This window comes from Pristis pectinata, chromosome X, assembly GCF_009764475.1.
Source record: "Pristis pectinata isolate sPriPec2 chromosome X, sPriPec2.1.pri, whole genome shotgun sequence".
Taxonomy (NCBI): Eukaryota; Metazoa; Chordata; class Chondrichthyes; order Rhinopristiformes; family Pristidae; genus Pristis; species Pristis pectinata.
Window position 1 is genome coordinate 11,028,662 of NC_067450.1, and position 22,998 is coordinate 11,051,659.

Sequence of the window (22,998 nt, forward strand, 5' to 3'; positions counted from 1 at the left end):
GGTAATTTCACTTTCGCTGGCACGTCCGAGTGTCTCACTGAGCTGTGTGAATCTATTCAGTGGGTACTGGCAAGATATTTAACTATGGAGAGTATCATAGCCAAGCCTGATCCAGCCCTCAACAAATGCCCACTTCTGCCTTTATTCCCCATTACCCAAGTGGAATCATCGCTGTTTTCTTGGATTGTTTTTCAGGGCCCTACACAGTAAGCTTCTATCACCAAGCAAACATACTGGCTGGCCATCGTGGGGAGGTCACAATGCAGTCCACTGCTGAACACATGCATTCAATGGAGGGTGAGTTCCCCCAGTAAGGGGCTTCTTGGAATATTACCAGTATTTGTATCTGTGTTTGGAGTAAAAGACACTAAAATCATCCCAGAAATTTGGGAACTGAAGGGAGGGAGATTAAAATCTACCTGTCTTACCATCTTATGTGGCATGGTGTCAAATCTTATTCAAACACTCTCCTGCAAAGTGCCTTGGATCATTTTGTGACATTAAAGGTGCTATGTAAATGCAAGCCATTATTGTTTGCAAGCAAAAAACAAACTGCTGCAGGAACTCAGCGGGTCAGGCAGCATCTGTGGAGGGAAATGGACAGTCGATGTTTCAAGTCGAGACCCTTCATCTGGACTGAAAGATCAGAAGGGAGATTGTCGGTATGAAGAGGTGAGGGGAAGGGGTGGGGCATGAGCTGGGAGGTGATGGGTGGATCCAGGTGAGGAGGGGTGATAGGCAGATGGAGGAGGGGGGAGTGGAGACAGTGACAGAGGCTGGGAGGTGAGAGGTGGAGGTGACAGAGGGCTGCAGATGGTGGGATCTGACAGGAGAGGAAGGTGGAGGATGGAACCAAATAAGGGAGGTGGGGAGGGGACCCAGTGGGAGGGGTGTGTGGGTGGTGGGCGGATGGAGTGGGTGGGGGAGGGGGGAAGAGACAGGGTGATAGGGGCTGGGGTGGGTGTAGGAGGAACTGGGGAGATCAGGAGGAGAGAGGAAAGGGACAGAGGGGGAGCAGGTTACCTGAAGTTGGAGAATTCAGTGTCCATGCCATCAGGGTATAGACTCCCCATGGGGAATATGAGGGGCTGTTCCTCTAGTTTGCATTTAGCCTCACCCTGGCAGTGGAGGAGGTCGAGGACAGACATATCAGTGTAGGAATGGGGAGGGGAATTAAAATGGCTGGCAACCAGGAGCTGCAGACAGCCACGGCGGATGGAGCACAGGTGCGCGGCGAAGCAGTCGCCTAGTCTGCACAAGACCCCATCCCATATCCTCCTGCACTGTGGTGCTGGGCCAAACTTCCATGGGCTCTGAGAGCTACCACTTATCGCCCAGCCCTTTCTACCGTAGCTGGGTATAATCTCCATCTCTCCCTCGATGACCACAGGGTCTTCTTCACTCTCCTTGAAACCCACTATTTTGTTACTAACCTAAGGTTCTTACTGAAATGGCCCTGTAGAAGTGTAAGTTTCTTTCTAATTGCTGAGTTGGTCTTAATATTTCTTCTGTGCCTCAGGACTCAGTTCCAGATTCTCAACTCCCCGCAGTGCCATGAAGATGAATAAGAAGCGAGCCTTGTCCATCTCGCCCCTCTCTGACAGCAGCATTGACCTTCAGACCATGATCAGGACATCGCCCAGCTCCCTGGTTGCCTTCATCAACAACTCTCACTGTGGCTCCACAACAAGCGGGTCCTATGGACATTTGTCCATCACAGGGATCAGGTGAGGGGGGGTTTCCTTGTAAAAACCAATGTTCAGTTACTGCTGGGTCCAAGTACAAGTTAGGAAAAGGAATAGGACACTTGGTCCGACAATTATTTTCCGTAGACAGTCTCAGCAACCCACCTCATCCCAGAAACATATCGTTGTGCCTTGCACCCTTTTTTTTATAACAATTAGCTTCCCTCACAATGAATTTCACACTGTGCCTGAACTCCTAAGTACCTAATGTCCCCCTTCTCCATAATGAGCAATTTTGCTGGTTGAACTTTGTCAGTTCAGCTATATCATCTCAAACTATTCTCATTCTCAAACAATAGTCCTTTGGTTAGTGCGCCAGTCACAGGCCAGAGGAAGAGACTTGTCCTAGTCAAAGAATCATACAGCAAGGGAACAGGCCCTTCAGCCCATCTAGTCATCAACCACCCATTTACACTAATCCCATACTAGTCCCATTTTATTCTCTCCACTTTCCCATCAACTCTCCCCAGATTCTACCCTTCACCCACACACTAGGAGGCCAATTAACCTACCAACCCGAACATCTTTGGGACCCAGAGCACCACACGGTCACAGGGAGAACATACAAACTCCACACAGACAGCACCCAAGGTCAGGATTGAACCCGGGTCTCTGCCACTGTGAGGCAGTGGCTCTACCTGCTGTGCCGAATGCCATTATCTGTCCTACCTTTCCCTTCTTTGTGTGTTCGTTCAGTCATTCTCACTTGTATCATCCAACCTAGCACAAAAATACTGTGTTGTAACCTGCCTGATTTACAATTACAGCCCAACTTGTGGATTTCCTCATTCTGCAACGGCAACCTCCAAACACCAGCAGTTCCTTCTTCAGCCAAAAGGGGTGGCCACTACATTTGGTAACACGCAGCCTCTCAGTCACCCTGCACTACCATGCAGCTCTCGGCAGCACCAGCCCAGCGGAGCCTCGCTACTGCCACTTTCACACCCAGAGAGGACCTCCAAGCCCTTCCAGGTACATGAGGGAATAGGCTGAGCTGGTCCGGAAGAGAAGCCAGCAGGGCGAATTGATGGGGAGAATAAAATGGGATCTGTGTAAATGGGTGCTTGATGGTCAGCAGACTCGGTGGGCCGAAGGGCCTGTTTCTGCGCTGTATGACCCTATGACTCCATATTCCAAGTCTGCATCTTGTATCCCAAAGGGAATGGGATTGACAGTTGAATAAGGAGTATTAGGCTGGAAGAAGACTGTGAAAATGGAGTGAGATAGATAGCATCAACATGTACAGTGTGCATGTTCCGTGAGAACTTCGGGTCTGTTACTTAACAGGGGAAAAAAAGAAAAACTTATATTCACTGTGCACCTTTCCTGACTTCCGGATGTACTAAAGCACACTGCAGACAATGTACTTCTAGAAGTGTTGTTGAAGTATGGCAGCCAGTCTCCACACAGAAGAGCTTCCACAAACAGCAGTGTGTTAAGCAGAGGATCTTTTATTTCGTCATGTTGGTTGAGGGGTGAACATTGCCCAAACATTGGGGATAATCATTACTCTTCAAAATAGTGCCATGGTTGCTTTACCCAAGAGAGCAAACAGGGCCTTGGCTTAACCTCTCAGATGAGAAGTAATGTCTCTGAGAGTACAGCACTCCCTCAGTACTGGCACCAGAGTGTCAGGCAAGATAGTGCTAGGGTTTAAAGGGTCCTTTTTCCCAAGTACAGGACTTTGCTTGCAGCCATGAATTTGTATTTGACTCAGGTTTGCCAACAGGGACCATTTCATGGGATCATAAAAAGGTTACAGCAGGGAAGGAGGTCATTCAGCCCATTAAGTCTGTACTGGCTCTATATAACAGCAATCCAGCCAGTCCCATTCCCTTTTGTTTGCTCCAGTCTTTGCTCTCTATTACCATCTATAATCAACCTGGTTCTCACTTGTATTAACAAACTGGCTCTTTTTTACCCTCTACTTTTATGATCATCTATGGTACTCTGGTTATAAGTTCCCTGTTCTTCTCCCTCATGGGAATCTACCTAGACTATAGTTACAACATCTCCAAAGGCCTCCCATTGTTCAATTACAGTTATACCTGCCTAACTCTGATTCCAGTTTGGTTGGTATCGATATTGGTTTAGTATTGTCATACAACCAGTTCATGTATTGAAATACAGTTTTGTTCTGCGTGCCATCCAGACAGATCATTCCATACATAAGTAGATTGAGGTAGTACAAAAGGAAAACAGAATGCAGAATATAATGTTACAGTTACAGAGAGAGTGCAGTGCAGGTACACAAATAAAATGCCAGGCCCATGACGGGGTAGATTGGGAGATCAGAAGTTCATCTTTTAGTGTATGAGAGGTCCATTCAAGAGTCTGATAGAAGCTGTCCTTGAGTCTGGTGGTACGTGTTCTCAAGCTTTTGTATCTTCTGTCTGATGGGAGGGGGGAGGAGAGAGAATGACCGGGGTGGGAGGGGTCCTTGATTATGTTGGCTGCTTTCCCGAGGCAGTGGGAAGTGTAGACAGAGTCCATGGAGGGGAGGCTGGTTTGCCTGATGGACTGGGCTGTGTTCACAACTCTCTTCAACTTCTTGCGGTTTTGGGCAGAGCAGTTGCCGTACCAAGCTGTGATGCATCCTATGCTTTCTACGGTGCATCTGTAAAAATTAGTAAGAGTTTACCGGGCCAAGTCTGTACCTATTGAAACAGGTCCTTCTCCAGTTGGTTATTTTTATCTTGGAGAGGTCTATATCCCTTTCCATAGCTAGTCTAAACATTATGATCACTGCTTCCTATATGTTCCCCATTTACTTCACTTGGCCTGGCTCATTTCCCAGAGACAAGTCCAGCAATGCCACCTTCCTCTTTAGGCCAGAAACAGACTGATCAAATTTGTTGCTGTCTTTAAATTCCTGTGCTCATCAAGTATGGGATTTGAGCCAACCGAGTGGTTTGGACACTGCCCTCTTACCCCTGGGCTCTGAGCTCAAACCCAGCTCAAAGTAAAGAGATGAAAGACTCCTCTGCCCACTGAGTCCTGTGTTATTTGAGTTTCAGTCTGTAATTAGCACAAATAGGAAATGTCAGTCAGGTCACAGGATACACAAGGGACCCACCGGTGGCTGCCGTTGGTCTCTCTGACCACAGGTACCAGTTAGTGCCATCTGGATTTGAGCATGTTCCTAGGGCAGTGTAGAGGAAGCCTCGCCAAAACTAATGGTGAAATAACCCAGCAAGTCAGGCAGCATCTGGGGTAAGAGAAACAGAGTTAGCATTTGAAGTTGAAGACCCTTCATCAGGGGGCCTGAAATGTTAGCTCTGTTTCTCTCTCCACAGATGCTGCCTGACCTGCTGAGCTATTCCACCATTTTCTGTTTTTATTTCAGATTTCCAGCATCTACAGGTTGTCTTTTGAAGAACCTCATCCAGAGTCTGATTATGCCACATCTGACCTGTGCATGCTTGATGCCAATACAGGTTACCCGAAACAGGAAAAGTTACATTCTCCCAGCTCTATGCCCCATCTTGAAGAGCATATTTGCTAGTCCAGCAGTTCTGTTCCATCCAATCACTTAACGTTGCCTGTCATTGTCCTTAGATGTGACATGTTCTAGCGTGGTGGCTTAAAGCTGTGATATGACAAGCACAAGGCAGATGGAATGTTATTAATCAACTGACGGAAGCTTTGTTCTAACAACTCATCTCAATCCTCAAATACAGATGAAAGCAGAGTCATCAATCAGCAGTACAATGGATCTACTCAATGGGAAATGTCTGGAGGATAAGTCCGAGGGAGACGTCTCCAGTCCTGCCTCTACAGGCACGCAGGTAAAACACTACACTTCCCTCCAACCCTCTCCTGAAGGAGTGTTGGGATACAATTCGATGGGTACTCACCATCAGCCAAGGGGCCAGATTTGTGGTTTTGAGTATAAAAGTTGGCAAGTCATGTTGCAGCTGTATCAAACTTCGGTTAGACCACATCTGCAGCATTGTGTGCCGTTCTGGTTGCCCCATTACAGGAAGGATGTCTTGGCTTTGGAGAGGGTGCAGAAGAGGTTCATCAGGATGCTGCCTGGATTAGAGAGTATTAGCTATAAGGAGAGGTTGGACAAACTTGGATTGTTTTCTCTGGAGCATTGGAGGCTGAGGGGTGATTTGATAGAAGTTTATGAAATTATGAGAGGCATAGATAGAGTCACTTTACCAGGGTGGAAATATTAAATACTAGAGCGCATAGATTTAAGGTGAGAGAGGAAAAATTTAAAGGAAATTTGAGAGGCAGATTTTTTTTACTCAGAGAGTGGTAGGTGCCTGGGACTGGCTGCCAGGGAAGGTGGCAGAAGCAGATATGATAGTGATGTTTAAGAAGCATTTAGACAGACACATGAACAGGCGGGGAATGGAGGGAGATGGACCATGTGCAAGCAGATGGGATAAGTTTAAATTGCATCATGGTCAGCACAGACATCGTGGGCTGAAGGGCCTATTCCTGTGCTGTACTGTTCTGTGTTCTACATTCTGTGTTCCAAGTTTCTGGTGAACATCACGGCCAAACTTGATCACGTCTGGTTGTGCACTATGTGTGGGATGCAGGGACCGGATATGAATGTGACAAAGGTCACAGGCTACATGATCGGGAGTGGAGCTCTGGCTGAGTTTCTTAACCCAACCCAATGGCACTGCAGCCAATCAAAGCTTCACCTGAGCCCAGTACACCAACCAGGGAGCTATTCCTGTCCTTAGTACCACACCACATTGTCCATTTTTCCACAGACCCACCACAGGACAAGACTGTAGTTACACACACTGACCTCTAACAACACATCAGGTCCCAGGGGAAGTATCCCATTAGTCCAAGTCCCCCTATCTCCCCACAACTCACCTGCCCATTAATTCCCCTCCACATCACCTGACTCTTCTCACCATTAACCAACACTGGGGCAATATACAGTGGGCAATTAACCTCTCAACCTGCACGTGCAAACTCCACACAGACAGCACCGAAGACCAGGATTTAACCCAGGTTCCTGGAGCTGCAAGGCAGCAGAGCTAACCGCTGTGCCGCTGTGCTATCCCAGCAGAGTTCTATTGGTAAAGTGAAGGAATGCCAGTAGTCATACCCAAGTATGACTAAAATAGTGATCTCATACCGTTTCAGTCATTCTTCGGTGCTATGCCTACGTGTCACATCCAGGCACCAGTTTAAACTGATGACATTTAATAATTTACTGTTACAGATCTCAGATTTGCATGAGCCCATCTCTCAGGCTCAGAAACATCAGTCAATCCCAATACTGCAGTGTTTGCCTTTGTATTCAATAGGATAACCCAGAGGGTTGATAGAACCCGAGATCCCCCTCCCATTCTTCTAAACTCTAGTGAACACAGGCCTAGTAGACCCAATCTCTCCTCATACGTCAGTCCCACCATGCTAGGTGAATCAGCCCAGTGAACCTTCACTGCACTCCCTTGATGGCAAGTATATCCTTTCTTAGATAAGGAGACCAAAACTGCACTCAACACTCCAAGTGTGGTCTCACCAAGGCCCTGTATAATCCTTACCTTTGCAGTCAAAAACTCTTGCTGTAAAGGCCAACATGTTCTTTGTCTTCTTAACTGCTTGCTGCATCTGCCTGCTTGCCTTCAGTGACTGGTGTATAAGGTCCCTCTGTACATCAACATTAAAATATCACTCTGCCTTTCTATTTTTCTGACTGAGGTGGGTAACTTCACATTCATCCTTATTACACAGCACCTTCCATACATTTGCCCATTCACTCAACCTGTCTGAATCACCTTGAAGCCTCATTGCATCCTCTTCACAACTCACAATCACACCAGGTTTCATGTTGTGGGCAAACTTAGAAATATTGCATTTGTGTAGTGTTCTGGGGGCAGCCCGCAAGTGTTGCCACGCTTCCGGCGCCAACATAGCATGCCCACAACTTCCTAACCCGTACGTCTTTGGAATGTGGGAGGAAATGGAGCACCCGGAGAAAACCCACGCAGACACGGGGAGAACGTACAAACTCCTTGTAGACAGTGGCCAGATTTGAATCCGGGTCACTGGTGCTGTAAAGCGTTACACTAACTGCTACACTATCGGTTTCATAATCCAAATCATTGCTCAATATTGTGATTAGCTGGGGCCCAAGCACCAATCCCTGTGGTATCCCCAGTAGTCACTGCCTGCCACCTCAAGAAAGATCCTTTCTACCCACTGCTTCCCTGTCATGCAGCCAGTTCTCAATCCATCCTAATAAGTTGCCCCCAATTCCCATGTGCTTTAATTTTGTACACTGACCTCTTAAGTGGGCCCTTATCAAAAGTCATTTGAAAGACCTGGAGATGGTTGAGAGCTTCAAGTTCCCAGGTATAAATATCACCAATAACTTGTCCTGGTCTAGCCACGTGGATGCCACGGCCAAGAAATTCGGCATGTCCCTGATGACTCTTACCAATTTTTACAGATGCACCATAGAAAGCATCCTATCCAGATGCATCACATCTTGGTATGGCAACTGCTCTTCCCAAGACAGCAAGGAAATGCAGAGAGTAGTGAACACAGCCCAGTCCATCACTCAAACCAGCCTCCCCTCCATGGACTCTGCCTACATTTCCCACTGCCTCAAGAAAGCACCAACATAATCAAAGACACCTCCCACCCTGGTCATTCTCTCTTCTCCCCCCCTCCCATCAGGCAGAAGATACAAAATTTTGAGAGCACGTACCGCCAGGCTCAAGGACAGCTTCTATCCTGCTGTTATCAGACTCCTGAATGGACCTCTCGTATGCTAAAAGATGAACTCTTGTCACGAACCAGCAACAAAAGAAACACACTGAGCATGATTCAGTGTTAAAAACTATTTTATTAATCACTACTTATGATAATACGTAAAATAAAAGTAAAAATGTTAGTATGTTAGAATTCAAAAATGTTAAACCTCGAACGTTAACCCCAAAACTAAACTCTTCGTGTGTGTGTGTGACAAAGTCCCAAACTCCAAGTTCCGGAATGGTTCTTAAAGTTCAGTTCCGCAAGCCATAAGGTGAAACATGAGCAAGGGCTTCTTCAACAACCACCGTTGTCTGAAGATAAGATGTAGATGTAGAGAACATAGGGAGAGTAAATACGAAATCCAAATGTTCCACGATGGAACCCCAAACGACACTTCAGCGTTTACTCGGTAGTGACTTCCTCACCCCGAAAAGCATCCGAATCGTGGTCGTCCACACACAAATACCTGTTTCCTTCTACAGGTCAGCAACAAAGTGAACTCCACCGGATTACTTCCAACTTCCATACATGGATTTCAGTAGCAAACACAGTTATTGTTTCTCATCCATCGATAGAGAAAACTAGCAGGCTGGTGTCTCTTTCTCATCCATCGATAGAGAAAACTAGCAGGCTGGTGTCTCTCTCCCTTCTCTCTCTCTCTCTCCTTCTTCTTCTTCTTCAACAACGTCATTACGTCCTTTATCTTCTATTGACGTAAGCACACCCCACACACACATACACACACACTCTCTATCTTAAAGGGACTTTCACTGAGTCCGTAACACTCTTGATGTCCCAATCTACAATGCCGTGGCCCTTGCACTGTACTTGTCTGCCTGCACTGCACTATCTCTGTAACTGTAACACTTTATTCTGCATTCTGTTATTGGCTTTCCCTGTACTACCTCAATGCACATACGTATGGAATGATCTGTCAGAATGGCACGCAAACAAAAGCTTTTCACTGTATCTCGGTACATGTAACAATAATAAACCAATTCCCCTGGGTGCTCTGGTTTCCTCCCACATCCCAAAGACATGTTGGTGGGTTAATTGGCCTCTGTAAATTGCCCCCAATGTGCAGGTAAGAGGTAGAATCTGGGTGGAGGGGAATTGATGGGGAGAATAAAATGGGATTAGTGTAAATGGGTGGTTGATGGTCGGCATGGACTCGGTGGGCCGAAGGGCCTGTTCCCACGATTCTAAGAGAAGTGGGAAGGGGGAGTGGAGAGAGAAGGAAAAGAGGGAGAGGGGACAGAGAGGAAAGAGAGGGTGAGGAGAGTGAGGGTGAGAGAGGCAGAGAATGAGAAAAAACATAAATGAAAGGAAGGAGGAGAGAAATGGGAATGAGAGGGAGATGAGAAATAGGTAGAGTGAGGGGGATGAGAAAGGATAAAGTGGGGGAGAGAGAACTAGGCAGGGGAGAGTGAGAGAGAGAGGGGAGAATGTAAGAGAAAAGAGGAACAGGGAGGAGAGGGAGAGGAAAGGCAGAAATGAGAAAGGGGAATGAGAGGGAAAAGAAGAGGTAGAGGGAGGAGGAACAAGAGAAGTGGGAGGAGGAGGAAAGAGAGAGAGGCAGATGACAGAAAGAGAGAGGGAAGGGAAAGACAGAAAAAGAGGAAAGGGAGGGAGAAGTAAAGTGGGAACAGAGAATGAGAAGAGAAAGTATACAGAGGGGAAAGGGGATGATGGCAGAGAGAAAGAGGTTGGAAAAGTGAGAGGAAACAGATGGGAGGGGAGAGAGGAGTGCAGAGAGAGAGGGAGGAATGGAGTGAGTAGGAGGAGAGGGAGGAGGAGAGAGTGAGTGAGAAAGAGAGAGGGGAGATACAGAAAGTAGGGAAAGGGGAAAAGGAGAAAAATGAGAGGAACTGGCGAGGATAGTAAGAAAAAAATAGCAGAGAAGCAGTTGGGTGTGGACTACAGATAGAGGTAGGAAAGAGCCCAGTGGGAGATGTTCCTGTGTGATATTCTCACTTATAACAGGATCACTTGTTGGGAATGATGGATGGAAGGGAAGATGGAGATAAGGAAGATGGCAAGCAGGAGCCAGAAAGCATCTATGAGACTAACTGTCACTGGGAAGGATGCAGTAAAGAGTTTGATACTCAAGATCAGCTTGTGCACGTGAGTAACTGTGTAAAGCCTTTGTGGCACGCTTCAAATCATTTGTTTTGAACTTCTGTATGAAGCACATGACAGTGTTGCCAATCTTTGGGTTGCCCCTAAAGTTTCCAGCATTTACAGGGAGCACAAGAGCATAAAAATAATCTAAAGTTTCTTTGAAAATCTTTCTTCATCTGTTATAAAAATATAGCATCGCCATGCATCAACCAGTCCAATTGTGAGAAGACAGCTTTAGACTGGGAAGGTTATGTGCCCGAGGAAGGGCAGGACCAGCACCAATGACTGGAGCAAGCAGAGTTATCCTCTGAAAGCGGCGAACTGGAGTTAGTGACTCAAGACCTGACCGGTCACTTTAACTTTAGCTCCTATCAGCCTGCTTTTCCAAGGCTTCTGAGAATTCACATCACTAGGTTGGAAATGACATCCGAGTCTTTTCCTTGAAAACTGTCACATCAGAAGTACTTTAGACCAGTACCCTGGGTTCTGTTTAATGCATTCTCAGGATATGGCATCAGCAGCATCCACTGCCCATCTCTAGTTGCCTTAGAGAAGGTGATTTGCCCCTTTCTTGAACAGCTGCAGTCCCTATGGTAAAGGTACTCTCTTCTAGCAGTCTGATGCAACTGAGTGCCTTGCTGGGTGCACTTCAGAAGTGGTGAAGAGTGAACCATGTTGGGTGGGGCTGCAGGTCACATATAGGCCAAACTGGCAAAAAGCAGCAGGGAAATCAGTTGGGTTCTTATGACAATCTGATAGGTTCTCGGTTAGTTTTACTGATTCCAGTGTTTGACTTGCAGATTGGATTCATGGCACGTTGGAGTACTGCTGGCATCGTAGTTCACATCTGTTAGTGTGTGGAGTTTGCACATTCTCTCTATGACCCTGTGGGTTTCCTCCGGGTGCTCCAGTTTCCTCTCACATTGTCACAGTGACCTGAAATATTAACTGTTTCTCTCTCCGCCCTCCCTGCAACTTCTTTTGTCTTCTTCCCAGTTCTGACAAAGGATCTACAACCTGAAACATTAGCTCTTTCTCTCTCCACAGATACTGCCTGACCTGCTGCGTATTTCCAGTATTTTCTATTTTTATTTCAGATTTCCAGCATCTGCAGTTTTTTCACTTTTCAAGCAAGAAGCAAAGATACAGTTTAACCAGTTGCAATGAAAATCCTAGTTTGTCAATCAGTTCCTGGTTCATTGCTCCTCAATGGCTGTGATGCTGAAGTTGGCCATCTCAGATTTCAGTTAATATTTGCACTGTCAGAACTGGCTAAGCACTCTGGACTGCGCTGAATTCCCTGGTTACAGCCAGGGAAATATTAATCAGCCTCAGAAGCCTGTGGTCAAGATTGGGTTTAACTATTTAGTCCCCAGGGCTACAAAGGGCACAGATACTTACTGCCAAAGCTTACAAATCAACAGTGGCCACTTGGACCAGATATCAGAGACTTTCAGAAATTGTGTAACTGTATCTCAGGGAGAAGACAGAGGAGTTCAGAGGGGGGTTGTTGATGGCTGAGAAGGGGATAGAACCTAAAAACAGGAAAATGAAAAGAATATGCTTGAATTGTTCAGGATGATAATCTGTTACACTCAGGTTTCCAATTTAACAACCATTCCAAGTCAAACACCACCCTGACTTGGAAATATACCACCGTTCCTTCATCGCCACTGGGTCTAAATCCCAGAACTCCCTCCCCATTGGCACTGTGGGAGCACCTTCACAAGAAGGACTGTAGTGGTTCAAGGTGGTGTCTCACCCCCACCTTCTCAAGGGGCATTTAAGGATGGCAATAAATGCTGGCATTGACAGCGAGACCCACAGCACATGAAAGAATTTAAAAAAATTAGTCAGCTCTTGGAAGCAAAAGCTGCTTCAGCTCAGTGGCGAGGTATCATTGACTCCTTTCCATAATTTGCAGCACATTAATAATGAGCACATTCATGGAGAGAAGAAGGAGTTTGTCTGCCATTGGCAGGAATGTTCAAGAGAGCAGAGACCGTTTAAGGCCCAATACATGTTGGTGGTTCACATGAGGCGACACACAGGAGAGAAGCCACATAAATGTACAGTAAGTTCCTGTTTACAATGATGTATTCCTGAGTTTGATTGCAATTACAAGCTGACATTTACATTGATAAAATGTACACTTAATACGTGTGTGTGTGTGTGTGTGTGTGTGTGTTTTTCCAGTTTGAAGGTTGCAATAAGGCCTACTCCAGGCTAGAGAATCTGAAAACCCACTTGCGGTCCCACACTGGAGAGAAACCTTACGTCTGTGAGCATGAGGGCTGCAATAAGGCATTCTCTAATGCTTCAGATAGAGCCAAGCACCAAAACAGGACTCATTCCAATGAGGTAAGGCCATTCTTCACCACCCTATTGATCTGCGTTGCCAATTTAAGGGAACTATGGACCTGACACTAGAGAAGGTAAACAGGAGAGAAGTGACTACCATTAGTGGATGAAGGACCATGGGCACAGGTTCAAAGTAATGGGCAAATTACCATGTGTGGAGTGAGGAAAAGCATTGTGACACCGAAAGCAGAGGTGATCTGGAACCCACTGCCTGTGGAGGGGCCGGAAACAGAGCCGATCAGGGCCTTCAGAGGAAATTGGGAAAATAATTTGGAGGGATGCAAGGAAAGAGGAGGGGGAAAATAGGACTGTGTGGTTTTGCTGTAAGGGATGGCCTTGTTCTACATCATAACAATTCTATGATTCTTTGATTCTTCACAGATGTAAACATTTGGTGAAACATGCAAAAGATGCTTGCTGGGGGATACCTGACAAGAAATCAGCTTCGAGGTGTTGAAGGAAATGTTAACACAGAAGTTGACAACATTAATTTGCATTTCTACAGCACCTTCAATGTAGCAAACAAAATTTGGCACAGAGTCACATACAGTAAGTGCAGGTCAAAGAGATAGGCTTTAGGAAGATTACTAAAGGGAGGAGGAGAGGGGGAAAGAGGTTTAGGGAGGGACAGCACTGCACAGGGATATAGATAGGTTCAATGAGGGGTCAAGAAGTTGTGGAAAAAAAGTGAGGTTACTCATTTTGGAAGGAAGAACAAAAAAGTAAATCGTTATTTAAACAGAGTGAGACAATAAAATGTTGTGGTACAATATGTGAATTTAATTAGCACTTCAGGCTTGTATCCCACCCAACCAACTCCACTACCCTGCCTATCAGACCCCTCCTCCCACCATCAGCCCAGTTTTAACCACATTGTTCATGCATTCAACAGAAACCATATGTTTGTAAGATTCCATGCTGCACCAAGCGATACACAGACCCCAGCTCATTAAGGAAGCATGTTAAGACCGTGCATGGCCCCGAGGCACATGTGACCAAAAAGCAACGCGGTGATGTTAATGTGAGGGCTTCCACAACACAAGATGGAATAAGGCCTTTGCTGGGACAGGATGGAGAAATCCAACATGAGGAGGGGCGCGGTACTGCCACCAGGAAGATGGAAGATTTCATGCAGGGAAAGTTAATGGTGCCAGACACCACCAGGGTAAGTAAAAGCTCCATGCAGGACAAAACCCTGCAGGTAACTCAGAGGTACATCCTCCTGGTCATCTCTTACTGTTTGAAACTAACCACAGAAGCGTAGAGGGTTGGGGAGGAATGGGGAGTAGACACATAACAATGCTCCCGTTTGTAGAAAGTGCCCCAGAAATGACTATGAATAGGGGCCCTTCCTACATCGGGGAAAGTGGGCTTCAATCCTGACCTTGGATGCTGTGTGGAGTTTGTACATTCTCTCTGTGACCACATGGATTTCCCCCGGGTGCTCTGGTTCCTTCCTACGTCCCAAAGACATGCGGGTCGGTGGGTTAATTGGTCGCTGTGAGTTTTCCCTGGTGTGTAGGTCAGTGGTAGAGTCTGGGGGGAGTTGATGGGAATGTGGGGAAAGGAGGTTACAGGGAAATAAGTGGGGGGAATGGGATTGGTCCAAGAGTCAGCATAGGAGAGTCTGTGCATCAATTGGGTCAAATGGCCTCCTTTGATCTCATAAGAAAATATGAAAAATGTATGGCACACTGGGAGAAACTCCCCCTTGCCCTGACGGTGTTGACTCATTCTGGGCCTTGATTCTGAGAGATTCCAAAGTCCTTCTGGTTCCTGAAGCTGGGAGGTAGCAGCTCTACCAGCTGCACCAGTATGCCACCCTAGGATCAAGGATCAGACTTCTGAGTCACCTCAGAGCCCCTGAGTAGATCTATGGTTGAGATCATTCTCAAACCGAGGAGTCACCACCAATGATATAACACATGCCTTGCTTTAATTTTTACCTTTAAACAGCCAGCGGCGGACAATTAACACATACTGTAGGATCCAGCACAATCCTCCTCTCCACTTCAAGGAAAGGACATTAAAGTGGCACTGTACATTGGCACTTCAGTTTGCTGTACCACTGAATGCTAGAACCCAGGTTGTTAGAGGCAGGATCACCCATTCTGCTATGTCAAATCGAGTCGAGTTTATTGCAATGTGCACAAGTATGGTGAGGTACAGGCACAATGAAAAACTTGCTTGCAGCAGCATCACAGGCACGTAGGTACAGGCAACACAGAGAATATAAATTATACAATACAATGAAGTAAAGGACTGTACAAAACAAGACATTAGTGCAAAAAAGAAAAACAATCAGAGATGGCAGTGCAAGAGGTGGCCTGTAGTGTCCCGTTGCTGAGGTAGGGTTAAGGTTGTGCAGGTCGGTTCAAGAACCTGATGGTTGAAGGGAAGTAGCTGTTCCTGAACCTGGTGGTGTGGGACTTCAGGCTTCTGTACCTCCTGCCCAACAGTAGCAGCGAGAAGAGGGCATGACCCAGATGGTGGGGATCCTTGATGATAGATGCTGCCTTCTTGAGGCAGCGCCTCCTGTAGTTGCTATCAATGGCGGGGAGGACTGTATTCGTAACGGACCGGCCTGTGTCCACTACTCTCTGCAGTCTCGTGTTCCTGTATGTTAGAATTGCCGGACCAGGCCATGATGCAACCAGTCAGGATACTTTCAACAGTGTATCTGCAGAATATTGAGTATTTGGTGACGCAAGAGACGGCAGATGCTGGAATCTGGAGCAACAATCTGCTGGAGGAACTCAGTGGGTCGAGCAGCATCTGTACGAGGAAAAGAATTGTCTGGAATTATCCTTTCCTCCCACAGGCGCTACTCGACCGCCGAGTTCCTCCAGCAGATTGTTTGTTGTGCTGGAGTATTTGGTGACATGCTGAATCTTCTTAAGCTTCTAAGAAAGTAGAGGTGCTGCTGTGCCTTCTTTCGTGATTGCATCTACGTGCTGGACCTAGAACAGGCCATCCGAGATGTTAACACCCACAAATTTGAAGCTGCTGATCCTCTCCACCTCTGACCCAACAATGAGAACTGGCACGTGGACTCCTGACTTCCCCTTACTGAAGTCAATGATTAGTTCCTTATACTGGCAGAGGCCTGGATGTGAGGGACCAATGCATAACCTGAGGCTAGGATGTTGTGTATGGAGCTCAAAAGACCAGGGGAAAGAGGAAGATGGGAGACTCTTGGTAAAGCAGACTGTTCTTTTTGTTTCAGAAGTCCCAGACCAGCCCTGGAGGTCGATCATCGAGTAGCAGTGAGAGGTCGTTTCAGGGAAGCACCAACAACAACGATAGTGGAGTGGAGATGAACGCCAACGGCGGCGGAAGCTTCGAAGACCTGACGAGCATTGAAGACATGCCCTCCGTGGATTCCACGGTTCACTTGGGCACGGCGGAAGCTGGGCTGCGCAGGAACACCACGGCGCTGCAGCGGCTGGCCAACCTGAAGATTGGGAAGCTCAAGCAGATACGCAAGCCCACGCCACCCTCATGGGGGGTGAAACTGCCCATGATACAGGGCATCGGTGAGCAATCCTGCCACAGGAAATCTTGTACATCTTCTCCGATTCCTGTAGAGGCAGTCAGGCTGGGCCTATATCCTTGTGCTGGCCAACTTTACCCCTTTTCAAACCAATCGGCACATACCTCCCTGAAAGTGACCACCCAAGTAGATAGGGTGGTAAAGAAGGCATACGGCATGCTTGCCTTCATTGGTCAGGGCATTGAGTATAAGAGCCAGGAAGTCATCTTGCAGTTGTATAAAATTTTGGTTAGACTGCACTCAGAGCATTGTGTGCAGTTCTGGTCACCCCATTACAGGAAGGATGTGGAGGCTTTGGGGAGGGTGCAAAAGAGGTTCACCAGGATGCTGCCTGGATTAGAGGGTATGAGCTTTAAGGAGAGGTTCGACAAACTTTGGTTGTTTTCTCTGGAGCATCGGAGGCTGAGGCTGAGGGGCGACCTGATAGAGGTTTATAAAATTATGAGAGGCAGAGATAGACAGTCAGAATCTTTTTCCCAGGGTAGAAATGTCAAATACTAGATGACATGCATTTAAGGTTGGGGGGGGGGGGGGGGTGTGGAGATCAAAGGAGATGTGTGGGGCATTTTTTTTCATAGAGAGTGGTGGGTGCCTGGAATGGGCTCCCAGGGGGATTGGTGAAGGCAGATACAATAGTGGTGTTTAAGAGGCTGTTGGACATGTGAATGTGCAGGGAATGGAGGGATATGGATTATATACAGGCAAAAGGGATTTAGTTCAGTTCAGCATTGTGTTTGGCAATAGACATGGTGGGCTGAAGGGCCTGTTCCTGTGCTGTACAGTTCTTAGGGTGAGGGGTAAGAGGTTTAGAGGAAATTTGAGGAAGAACATTTTCCCCCTGAAGGGGGTTAGAATCTGGAACACACTGCCTGAGGGGGTGGTGGAGGCAGAGATTCCCACAACATTTAAGGATCTTCTGGACGAGTACATGAATCACCAAGGCAGAGAAGGCTATGGACTGAGTGTTGAAGAATGGGATTAGTGCAGATGGGTAGATGGTCAGCATGGACATGGTGGGCCAAAGGGCCTGTTTCTGTGACTCCATGACCAAAAGTAAAGTTTAAACACTAATCATTAAATTATATTCTGCTATGGATGTTGCCAGGACTTGAGGGACTGAGTTACAGGGAGAGGTTGGGCAGGCTAGGATCTTATTCCTTGGAGTGTTGGAGAATGACGGGTGACCGTACAATCATGAGGGGTATAGATAGGGTGAATGCACACAAGTCTTTTTCCCAGGACTAGAGGGCATAGGTTTAAAGTGAGAGGAGAGAGATTTAACAGGAACCTGAGGGGCAACTTTTTCAGAGAGTGATCTGTATGTGGAACGAGCTGCCAGAGGAAGTGGTTGAGGCAGGTATAATAACAATATTTAAAAGGTACTTGGACAGGTTTGTGGATAGGAAAGGTTTAGAGGGATTGGGTCAAAGGCGGGCAAATGGGACCGGCTTGGATGGGAATCTTGATCGGCATGGACCGGTTGGGCCGTAGGGCCTGCTTCCGTGCTGCATGACTGTATGGTACACAGAACTCTTCTGGGAAAGGTGTTGTTTCTGTAACCTGGAACCTTTCTTCCTTGCGGTGTTTGCAGCTTTGCCCGGAGAAGTCCCCGCCTGTGGATCCTCGGTACTGCCGTGTCACCGCCCTGCCGAACTGTCGGCCAGAGATCCCGCAGCAAGGAACCAGCTCGCCGAGCGCCGCAACAGCACCACCAGCACCGTCAGCTCGGCGTACACCGTCAGCCGGAGGTCGTCGGCCATCTCTCCTTACCTGTCCAGCCGGAGGTCCAGTGAAGTCTCCCTGGTGGGGGGCCACGGCAACAACAGCGGCTCCGGCGACCCCACCTCACCCGACTCCTTGCAGAGGTGCGGCGAGGCGGCGCTCCCGGGACTACCCACCCTCTCCCCGGCACAGCAGTACCGCCTCAAAGCCAAGTACGCCGCGGCCACTGGGGGTCCGCCACCCACGCCCTTATCAAACCCGGACCAGGTGGGCACCGACGCCAGCTCGCCCTTTCAGAGCGAGCTGTACTACCCCGCCGGGCCCGCCTTCCCACCTCAAGCTCCGCACTGTGGAGACGGCGGCGGTTTCCATGGCTACGGGCCGGGCGCGCTCAGACCCCAGAACGTGCCCGGGATCAGCGCGAGGCGAGCTAGCGACCCGGTGCGGACGGCCGCGCACGCGCAGTCGGCGCCAAGGGTGCAGCGCTTCAACAGCCTGAGTAACGTCAGCCCTGCGGCAGCGGCGAGGAGGCACTGCAACCCGCAGCAGCTTGTGGGCTCCGAAACAAACCTCCACAGACACATCTACTCCCCGCGGCCGCCAAGTATCACTGAAAACGTCCTGATGGAGGCCGTCGCCATGGAAACGTCCAATCAAGCCAACCTGGGGCTTGCTGGTGACATGGCGCCGTACCAGAGTTATCAGGAAGCCAGTGTGCCTTCCTTAAACGATCAAGTTTGCAACACACAAACAGCGGAGCTTCACAGTCCTGTGGGAATGCACAACCAACATCTCTACGGCAACGCCAGTAGAAATGCGGGTAACATGCAGGCTGGCTTCGAGATGGGCAGTGATATGGCACAGCAACAGTACACTGTCAGTCAGTGTCGGATGAGTGAGTGCGCTGCACAGTTCCAGAACCAGGGACAGGGATGTTCTCATGAGAGCAACATGCCAGTTCAGTGGAATGAAGTTAGCTCAGGGAGCATGGATATCCCCTCCATTGAAATCGCGAACCACCACAGCATTGATTCAAGCCCAGCCCAACTTAGTCAGTGCCTTAAACGGGTCAATCAGAGTCCACATTCTTCCCAGCACTCTAATAACTTTATCCAGCAAAACGTGAACGTGACTCACAATCCCCTGAGCCAGCAGAGTGTGTTTAGTCATGACCAGAGGACACACCCTGGATATCAGCAGATTAAACCAGAGCATCAGTTGCACCAGTCAGTGCCAACATTAAACCCCTGCCAAAGCATGAAACAGGCAATAGCAACCAGGCAAGACTTCAACCTACCTAAACAAACGATGCCCAGCACCGAGGAGATGAGCCGTGACTGCCAGCAACAAATGGAATGCTCGCCACATTCCTGCTTTGATGCGGCCGGGAACTCGGGAATGCGGGAGGGAAGATGGAGCAGAGCCCACACACCGATGATGCAAGTCAAGGAGATGATGGTGAGAAACTACATCCAGTCACAGCAGGCCCTCATGTGGGGCGAACTGCAACACAGTGAGAGTGCCACGCCGCCACTGGACGTCAGCGTTGGTAGTCCAACCCAGGCCATGCGTAGCCCTCCTTCTCACAGCTTCAGGACCCAGAGTCAGCCGTACACAGTGTACAGAGATTGCCAAAGTCAGCCATCCTCTCAAGAAAGTCAAATCCAGCCAAAGACATTGATGAACCCAGGTGGTCAGTGCTACAGTCTGAGGATGGTACCCCGCCCTCCTTCAGCTCAAAAGCTTCCAAGGAGACAAATGGCTCAGAAGGAGTACCTGTCGCATGTAAGCCCTGTCCACAAGCCAGAAAGACCGATCAATCTTCCACCAATACAGTGTCAACTGGAGTCACCAGAAGATGGGAGCTTATTGTTTTACTCTAGCCAGATGCAAACCCAGCAAGGAAGGCCCCAGTTAAGGAGGCAGATGGCAAACTCAATGCAGGTGCATTCATCACAAAGCAACTGTGCACTTCAGCAGCAGATGATGCTGAGCATGGACCCCACAAAGCTCGACTCATCCATTTATGCAGAGGCCAATCAAATGTCGAATTGCATAGACTCCTTGGATCTTGAGCATTCTCAGATGGACTTTGGAGCAATTATGGACGATGGAGGAAACCCGTCCCTGACACCAGCCACCTTGAGTCCGAACATCATTCCGAACATTTCCCAAACGTCTTCTTGCCTAACAACTCCCTGCAATCCCTTCACATTGCAAACAGGAATGTCCAATATGGCAATCAGTGACATGAGTTCAGTGTTGACGACATTGGCAGGGGAAAGCAAGTTTCTCAATACCATGCCGTAATGAAGCAACCATTAGAATGGTCCCTGCTGATGAAATGAGAGGGTGGGGCATTTACTAACTTCACTGCGCTAGAACTGTAAGTTCAAACTTGCCTCTTGTCAACAGCCATTGAGAATGAAACCATTCAAAGTAGACTGTCTGATGTCTGCAATCAGTGAAGTTTGACCTGCTAAGCAAGAGGAGAGCATGCAACATTTTGACCAGATGTCAAGTGTCCCACCCCAGCCGTCTCCAAAGTATCCGTTCCCCAAGACATTTTCTGGCCCAGAGCAAGCTCCGGCCTGTAAACACTGAGGGAATTGAGGCTCCAAGGATATAGTACACTTGGAGACCACACAGGCTGCAAGTCAGACAAATGCTGGGTTTGAACCTGTTTCTGTTTGTCAGTTTACAAATCAAAGGGACAGTGGGAGCACAGCTCTTGCCAGGTGATGCGATCAGCAGCACTCCCCGAGTCTCACCGTGCATCCATTCTCTTACCTTTTGTTCCCAACAAGAGGAATTTCTTAACCATGTGTTTCCAGCATCTCAGGAGTTGCCAACGCACAACCAACCAAACTCAAGGACCAAATTCAGAGTTGTAACCTGAGTCCACTGGGCTCCTGTCCACAATTCCTGAGAAGACCCACCACACCAGATTTTACATGTCAAAATTGTATTTGGAAAAGAAATGGCATATTTAGGCCTGATTACTAATGGCTGAGATGAGTAGTTGTATAATACTCGCAACATCAAAGAATTCACTGTATTCATAACGGAGGGACATCACATCTACACCCTCTGGATTTCAAATACAGAAGGTCCAAAGCACTTTTAAAAAAACGCAGATTTCAGATGCTGGCAGCTGACGCTAAAAGGCAAAATTGTTTCTTTGCTTGCCAAAGTTGATGTGATTGGTTTGTAAAGCTCTTTAAGATAAATATAATGGGATATAAACAAGATGTTGGTGTTGTCATCAGGATTATTTGACATTGGATACAAACTAAATTAATTATTCAATATTGTGTCACCACACTGTTATGTGAATCGCTCAGTTCAGTGGGTAACCTGCAGTGTTGTATGCCAGCACTGTAGATGGACGGTAAGGAGGCCACCTACACAGTAGTCCACACAGGCCAGTGCCCAGAAGCACAGTACCTGTCCTACACAGTGACAGATCTGTTCCCACCAGTACAGTACCTATGTTACACAGTGACAGTCCCGTCCCCACCAATATTGTACCCCAGAGTTGTACAGCGACAGACTCGTCCCCACTTATACTGTACCCCAGTGTTATACAGTGACAGACCTGTCCCTACTGGTACTGTACGCCAGTGTTACACAGCGACAGATCCGTCCCCACCGGTACTGTACCCCGGTGTTATACAGCAACAGACCCGTCACCACCAGTACCGTACCCCGGTGTTACAGAGTGACAGACCCGTCCCCACCGGTACCGTACCCCAGTGTTATACAGTGACAGACCTGTCCCCACCGGTACTGTACCCTGGTGTTATACAGCAACAGACCCGTCCCCACCGGTACCGTACCCCAGTGTTACACAGCAACAGACCCGTCCCCACCGGTACCGTACCCCGGTGTTACACAGTGACAGACCTGTCCCCAGCGGTACCGTACCCCGGAGTGACACAGCAACAGACCCGTCCCCACTGGTAATATACCCCGGAGTGACACAGCGACAGACCCGTCCCCACCGGTACTGTACCCCGGAGTGACACAGCGACAGACTCGTCCCCACCAGTACCGTACCCCGGTGTTACACAGCGACAGACCCGTCCCCAGCGGTACCGTACCCCGGAGTGACACAGCAACAGACCCGTCCCCACCGGTACTGTACCCCGGAGTGACACAGCGACAGACCCGTCCCCACCGGTACTGTACCCCGGAGTGACACAGCAACAGACCCATCCCCACCAATACTGTACCCTGGTGTTACACAGCAACAGACCCGTCCCCAGCGGTACCGTACCCCGGAGTGACACAGCAACAGACCCGTCCCCACCGGTACTGTACCCTGGAGTGACACAGCGACAGACCCGTCCCCACCGGTACTGTACCCCGGTGTTATACAGCGATAGACCCATCCCCACCAGTACCGTACCCTGGTGTTACAAAGTGACAGACCCGTCCCCACCGGTACTGTACCCCAGTGTTATATGGCGACAGACCCGTCCCCACTGGTACTGTACCCCAGTATTATACAGCGACAGACCTGTCCCCACCGGTACCGTACCCCGGTGTTACACAGTGACAGACCCGTCCCCACCGGTACTATGCCCTGATGTTACACAGTGACAGACCCGTCCCCACCGGTACTGTACCCTGGTGTTATACAGCGACAGACCTGTCCCCACTGGTACTGTTACACAGGTTACAAGCCCATTTATTTAAAGCTTAAATCTGTGCAAGTTATTGCGAGTCACAGCAGGAGCACTCCTTCCTGGC

The 22,998-nt window shown here is 48.4% G+C and overlaps 1 protein-coding gene across 1 annotated transcript; it reads left to right on the plus strand.

The window, feature by feature from the left end:
* The first annotated feature begins 263 nt into the window (after positions 1-263).
* LOC127566913 (zinc finger protein GLI1-like) lies at positions 264-20,588 on the plus strand. The gene is made up of 10 exons (XM_052009433.1): positions 264-297; positions 1,520-1,727; positions 2,513-2,717; positions 5,426-5,533; positions 10,470-10,610; positions 12,532-12,681; positions 12,804-12,968; positions 13,861-14,133; positions 16,195-16,504; positions 18,113-20,588. Exons 1-10 carry the CDS (start codon positions 282-284, stop codon positions 20,551-20,553), a joined length of 4,017 nt encoding a protein of 1,338 aa, XP_051865393.1. The 5' UTR covers positions 264-281; the 3' UTR covers positions 20,554-20,588.
* Positions 20,589-22,998: the final 2,410 nt, after the last annotated feature.